Raw genomic sequence first — 7,647 nt, forward strand, 5'->3', positions numbered from 1 at the left:
AACATGTTATTATAATGTATCCTGGCACTGTGTGACGTGTTCTTGCTTGTGTGAACGCTATAAAGTTGTCATTAGCCGTGTTTCCTCAGTTTATTGTGTCGAGCTGCTGCGGTATATTCGGATGAATTACAAGCTAACGAAACTTAACATTCCTTAGGTTGAAAGCAGAATAACTTTTTTAACCATCTAAACAACACATGTTGCTACTACACCGATGAACAGTATAACAGCAATGTGAAGTCAGCTCAAGGAATGTCAATTATTCACTTCAACAGTAGAAGCTTATATGCTAATCACCAAAACATCAAAGAATACTTAGGTCAATTCACAAAACCATTCAATGTCATTGCAATATCTGAAACCTGGCTCAATTCTGAGAAAGAAGCAGATTTCGAGTTGAAAGGATATGAATTCAATTACATGAACAGGAAGAGCAAAAAAGGAGGGGGTGTGGCCCTGTATGTGAAAAATAGTCTGAAATATAAGATTTTAGAAAACATGTCAACCACTATTGATGATGTGATGGAATGCATCACTGTAGAGATCTGCATGGAAAACCAAAGAAATGTGATGGTCAGTTGTGTATACAGAGCACCAGGAGCCTGCATGGAAACTTTTAAAGACAGTATGGAGAAAATATTTGCCAAAACTAATCAGAAGGTTACATTCATTTGTGGGGACTTCAATATAGACCTGCTAAATCCTAACAAACACAAAATGACAGACGAATTTATTAACACAATGTATAGTATGAGTTTATATCCACTGATCACCAAACCAAGCAGAATAACAGCACACTGTGCAACTCTAATCGACAATATATTTACAAATTACATGGAAAGTAGCTTAGTGAGCGGGCTGCTGATGAATGACATCAGTGACCATTTGCCAGTTTTTGTGATCCATGACTGTGATTGTGGAAAAGAGAAGGAGGACCATAAAATCAAATATAGGAGATTGAGAACAGAAGAATCCATAAATGCATTCAGAACCGAATTGCTATCACAAAACTGGAAAACCCTCTATGAAGGAAATGATGTTGATACAGCATATGAAACATTTCTAAATATATTTAAGTCATTATATGACAAAAACTGTCCAATAAAACAAGATAACACTAGGAATAATAACACAAACAGACCATGGATCACAAAGGGACTGCAAAATGCCTGTAAAAAAAAGAATACTCTATATAGACAATTCATAAAATGTAAAACTAAAGAGGCAGAACATAAATATAAGAAATACAAAAATAAATTAACTAATATTATGAGGATATGCAAGAAGGAATATTATACCAAATTACTAGAAAATAACAAAAACAATATAAAAGGCATATGGAATATATTAAACAGTATTATTAGAAACCGTTCGACTTTATTGATAATGATAGGTCTTTAAATGATATGAATGATGTGGTTAATGGGTTTAATGAATTTTTTGTAAATGTGGGACCAAAGTTGGCAGGAAAAATCAATGACACGTCTCCAAAGGATGGGGAGGTTGTTGAAAGCAACATTGCAAGAAATTCAAACTCAATTTATCTCAAAGCTATAGACAGAAAAGAAATCATAGACATAGTTAACAAGTGCAAGAATAAAACATCTACTGATTTGAATGGAATCGATATGACGATAGTCAAGAAAGTCATTGACAGTATTGCAAACCCCCTAACCTACATTTGTAACTTATCATTCATAACTGGCACATTTCCACATAAAATGAAAACTGCTAAAGTTATTCCACTATATAAAACTGGGGACAAACATAATTTCACTAATTACAGGCCTGTATCTTTACTTTGCCAGTTCTCTAAAATATTGGAGAAACTGTTCATTGGAAGATTAGATAACTTCATTGACAAGCACCATTTACTGACAGACAGTCAATACGGGTTCAGAGCAAACAGATCAACAGCAATGGCATTAATGGAGCTAACAGAAGAAATAACCAGTTGTATTGATAACAAGAAGTATGCGGTAGGAGTATTTATAGATTTAAAAAAAGCATTTGACACCATTGATCATGATATATTATTCAATAAAATGGAAAGGTATGGTATAAGAGGGGTAGTGCTGAACTGGTTGAGAAGTTATATAGGAAACAGGCAGCAGTACGTGCAAATAGGGGACTACAAATCAACATGCTCAGGTATTACTTGTGGGGTCCCGCAGGGATCAGTATTGGGTCCAAAATTGTTTATTATGTATATAAATGACATAGGTAGGGTATCAAGGACACTGAATTTAGTTTTATTTGCAGATGACACAAATATTTTTTGTTCTGGGGAAAATCTGCAGCAGCTTTTGGAGGTGGCCACAACAGAAATCAGAAAATTGCAACGGTGGTTTGACAGAAATAAATTGTCATTAAATTTGGACAAAACTAAATTTATGTTATTTGGAAACCAAAAAATAGACATACCAGTACAAATGATAATAGATGATGTGACTATTGAAAGAGTATATGTAAATACATTTCTGGGTGTAATACTGGACCACAAAATCTGCTGGAAACCTCAGATAAATTATGTAAGAACAAAGCTGGCAAAGAGCATAGCAGTCTTAGGGAAAACAAGACACACACTGGATCATAAATCACTGCACATTCTGTATTCTTCACTTGTATCACCATATCTGAATTACTGTGTAGAAGTTTGGGGTAACACTTATAAAAGCAACTTACAACCATTATGCATACTACAGAAGAGAGCAATCAGGATAGTAAATAATGTGGGATATAGGGAACACACGAACACACTGTTTTTGAAGTCACATGCATTGAAATTTATGGATTTAGTCAAATTTAAAACCGCAATAATTATGTTTAAAGCAAGACATAATTCACTTCCGGGCAATATTCAAAAAATGTTTTGTGACAGGGAGGGGGGTTATAATTTAAGAGGAAAATTTCATTTTAAAAAGCATTGTGTTCGTACAAAAAAGAAGAGTATGTGTATTTCAGTCTGTGGGGTGGATTTGTGGAATGGGTTAGGTGATGGGTTGAAGGGGAGCACAAATATAAATCAATTTAAAAAGCTATATAAGAAAGATATTTTTGGGAGGTACATGGTTGAAGAAGAGTTGTGTTAAAGGTTGGTTATATACTTTTTAACTGCGGATGTATTTGTGGGTTGTAAATAAATTTGGGATGCTGTTCATATATTCAACTTGGGGATGTAAATAAATCTGAGATAGTTTTTATATTATATTATATTATCATTCTATGATATATGAGTTAATAGAGGAGAAGTGAGAAAGGGGTAGGGTAATATAAGTTTTTCTTCTACCTACTCCTTTTCGGACACTATAACTCTTGTTTTGTTTGTTATTATTTTGTATCTGTTTTTATTTATTATATGTTCGAAATAAAGTCTTTCATTCATTCATTCATTCATCACGTTGTTAGTGAACATTAATGTCTAATGTAGCGTTAACTACGGTATATCAGCAGCTTACATCAGCAGTAAGGTTAGATATAACGTTACTCTGGACACACTAACGTTACTTTACATACACACATTGACAGAATGATAAATGAACAAGCTTCATATGAATCATAAAGTCGTCGTGTTTGCACTTAACGCTACGTCGACTACTTTCAGTCTCCGTTGTATAACACGTTGCTGTTGTCACAGCATGTACTTATACTTAAGGTTTTTAATGCAGGACTTTTACTTGTAGCAGAGTATTTCTACACTGTGGTATCAGTACTATCACTGAAGTACAAGATCAGAGTACTTCTTCCACCTCTGTTAAAATGAGAGAACACCAGAATATTGTTTATTAATTGAGAACCAATGTCTCAGGGTTTTTCATACTTTGTCATGTTGTGTACAACGTACTATTCATGCTTAATTTTAACACTTATTATATGCTTCTATACCATATTACAATTTTCAAAATACTAAATAGGCCACGTTTGTCTGAGCTTGTCAAAAGCAGAATATATCAAATATAGTCTAATGCATGTCTGTTTGGGATAGGAAAGGTGAATTGAATGCAGGGCGTTGCTGGATAAGACACTTCACACTTCAGTGTTACTTGAGTCAGAATCACTGGTTGGGGGTGGGGGGGCTGAGCTCCCTTCACCTTCAAGTTCTTTCCCATGGGTAGTTCAAAGCATTTAACCCATGGGGGGGGGGGTCTATCTTTGAAGTGTAAATAGTCTGCCTCAACAACCAGAGCTCATCGTTAAGACATACACAAAGGCAGGCACTTAATCAAGGTACTATACAAAGTAGTAAAGGTAATATTAAAGTAAAGGTATTTGATATCATTTGTTTTTTCTTCAAAACCCTGATAAATACAGTGAGAATATGTAGACAGTAAAGGGGCTAGAGCTGAGATGTGAACCTCCTAATTCCTGCTCTCCCTTGAGACCCTCACTATTAACATTTGTTATGAAAACAATGCCTGTCTATAACATATTAATAGATCAATATGCTTTTCTTCACTACAGGTAAAATGCAGAAAACTGTTTTTTTCCCTGGGAGAATGAGTGTCACATTCCGCAAGGGACCACTTGGATATCTCCGTCAGGATCCAGCGGATGCAGCCAAACTCCTTAAAGACAACCCCTCTCTACAGGACAAGTCTGCACCCGTGAAGGAGGAGCTGGTCAGGAAAAATGCACTGTCTGTGATCATTTTAAGAGGAGGGGATGCTTCAGATAAAACTGAGGTGGCTGGAGAATACATCCTGCAGTTTGGGAAATATAAAGGGAAGTCCTTCCGCTGGCTCCTTGAAAATGACATTGGGTATACCATCTACCTAATCAAGAACCAGCAAAAGGAGGAGACTGCAGGAGTGTTCATGGCAGGGAGGCACAGCAAGGACAGCCTGCTGTCATTTGTGAGCTATGCCCTCAGCTTTCAAGAAATCCAGTCTCTTCTCAATTATGAGAAACAAAAGCCAGTTGTGACAGCAGCAGCAGCAGCAGCAGCATCAGAGGATGACCAGCTGGTTGGTTTTGGCTCTCGTGCCAAAAGCACCTGGAGAGAGATTTGGGACAGCAGGGATGATGGCTATGCAGCCTTTATTATGAGGAAAAGCTGTGCTCCAGGAACAAAGATGCACAAACTACAAGTGTACCTGCAGAAGAAGCTGCCCTCCCCCTCTGGCTCCTCTCTGGTGACACATGCCTCACAGGCCCCTGCTGAAGCCATGGGTGGGTTTTGTTTTCCATTTGTTTTGTCAAAAAAATGTATATGCTGTCATGGTATCCAGTGTATTTTAGTACACCAAAGGGAGTAAACTTCGTCTTCCATTATTTCAGTGGTGATTTTATTCATACTATCCTAAGTACAGTAAAGCCATATTTTTAGTACATTCTAATTCTTGTCTGTTTGCATCACAGTGATGGATGAAGATGAAGAGCTGGAGAGAGCGATGCTGGGTATCTGTCCTTCTAAGCAACATGTGCAGAGCTGTGAGTAAACATTTGTTGTCTTATATTGGTTTGTTTCTACTGCCTGAAGATTCAAAATAATTTACAGTTCAGCCTGTTTAATATTAATTGTGTATTCTATATAGTTTATATTTAATTGTTTTTGTTTGTGTTTTACAGCTGTTTCTGCACCATCAGCATCAACTGCCAGACGACAGGCTTCGGGAACAGAAAGAGGTTCTTAACCAAACAAAAACGTCCTGTCGTCGACAGAGACTCTGGGACCATGAATTCTTATCCCAAACCGAAGCATGACATAAACCGTTCCTTCTCATGTTGACCATGTTCTGGTCATGTTTGTGTTTTGCTGTTCAACTTGTTGTCCTAGTGACTATGAATTGATTCCAGTCATGGCGAGGGTAAGTAGCACTCTTTATTCCAGTTTTTAGACTTATATGATGAATATATATATATAGGACTGCTGTGGTTACTAACACTTGTATGCATGTGTTTGCAGTGTGCCATGTTGCTTCCCCTGCTTAGGCTAAATTGTAATGACTGACTACTAAATATTTATCCATACAGAACTAAACTGCATGTGTATGAATGAAATTCTTTATACTTTAATGTAACAAACAGTCTGTTTAACTATATAAGGCTGAGATAAGCAGGTGAAGTAAAAGATGGATAATGTATGCCTTTACTAACACCAGTTTTTTTTATATTGTCAAAATATAAATGACTGACAAGATTTTTTCTGTTGTAGTACCATCTGCTACACTGTCCACACCAACTGAACTGACGGGTTCACAAGTAGATGGTAAATGCATTATATTTCTTTTTATCCATTTAAACCTTTCTGTCATATTCCCTCTGATTATGTCCGTTATAAACCAATAATTGATTACTTTTTGTGGTCCTTATCTCCTTGCAGCCCCTGCTCTGCCGATGGTAAAGAGACCTGTGCCCCTTCCTCAGGAGCTGATGTTCCTGATGCCAGAAACACCAGGACCCTTGCCAACAGAGACAACTGTCACTGTTCCAGGTGTGTATTATTTTAACTGTATTTGCATCTTAAAAATATCCATATGTAGTGTCCATCGGAACTGTTCTCATTGATGTAAATCAGATACTGGTGCACAATGTCATAGTCAAGTTTTTTATTTATCTTACTGTGAATAATAATGAAATGTTTAATATTCTATATAGTGTCAGAGGCACTTCCGATTTCTCCTGAGACGTCTGCAGAGCCCATTCAACCGCCGCTGCAACCGCCAAGAGCTCAAAGTAAGTATTTGAATGTTCTTGATTTGGCTGTGTGCGTGTCAAAGAGATAGAATCAAGTCAACACACAATCTTAATAATTTGCTATGTCTTTCTTCTTGCCTGACCAGGTCAGCCATTACCCAGGCCATCAGCTGTCCCCAGCTGTCCTCCTCCACAGCTTAAACAGCATTTGCATAGGAATGATTCTGTCCCAAGCTTTTTGATCCATATTTTATTTATTTGTTTTTACCTTTATTTTATTCAGGGGGAGGTTCACTGAGGGCAATGCTCTCTTTTTCAGGAACGCCCTGATCACATTCACACAGTTACACATTCACACCTGGAAGCTGCCCAGTACAACCACAGTCTGATCTGCTGGTCACTGAGCAACTCCACTGGAGCGGTTGGGGGGGCCTTGCTCAAGGGCATCTCAGTGGTGGTAATGAGGGAGGGCCACCACTGCCCCATATAAGCGGTTTATCAATGTAACCGTGATCACTGTAACCGGTTTCCACTGTATATACTGTATATTTTGCTCATGTAAATAATTATTACATTTATTATATACAATATTATATTTACTTTACCTTACATTTTTGTGTGATATATGTGTGGCCTTGCAATATGGGCTCTGTTGAATATTTACTGTTACAGTTGTGGTTAATAAATACATTTAATTCACTAATGTCTACATGTCTCATTAATAAATTAATAATTTATAATGAACAGTAAAGTCTCTAATTGAAGTAATTAAGTAATTGCAATTTAAATGTTACACATAGGAAGAAAACTCTAATATAATTGGTTAATAGCTTTAAGTAAGTCAAGAACTTGATATAACCAGACTAGTCTAATCTAATGATAATCAGAAGAAGTAAATAACAAACTAAGACTCACATTTCTTGATTCCCAAATAGCTCATTATCTTTGATAATGTATCACAGACTTTGTACCAAGTGGGATTCGAACCAGCTCCAGATAATCATTCTTAAA

General features: G+C 36.7%; 1 protein-coding gene across 1 annotated transcript; it reads left to right on the forward strand.

Moving 5' to 3' along the window:
- The first annotated feature begins 4,496 nt into the window (after window positions 1-4,496).
- On the forward strand, window positions 4,497-7,302 carry LOC141776774 (uncharacterized). Its single transcript, XM_074650573.1, has 7 exons — window positions 4,497-5,169; window positions 5,359-5,430; window positions 5,569-5,807; window positions 6,155-6,208; window positions 6,323-6,433; window positions 6,598-6,675; window positions 6,783-7,302. The coding sequence occupies exons 1-3, from the start codon at window positions 4,497-4,499 to the stop codon at window positions 5,631-5,633; spliced, it is 810 nt and encodes a 269-aa protein (XP_074506674.1). The 3' UTR covers window positions 5,634-5,807; window positions 6,155-6,208; window positions 6,323-6,433; window positions 6,598-6,675; window positions 6,783-7,302.
- The last annotated feature ends 345 nt before the right edge of the window (window positions 7,303-7,647 follow it).

The sequence above is a fragment of the Sebastes fasciatus genome, chromosome 1 (assembly GCF_043250625.1).
Source record: "Sebastes fasciatus isolate fSebFas1 chromosome 1, fSebFas1.pri, whole genome shotgun sequence".
In the NCBI taxonomy this organism is placed as follows: domain Eukaryota; kingdom Metazoa; phylum Chordata; class Actinopteri; order Perciformes; family Sebastidae; genus Sebastes; species Sebastes fasciatus.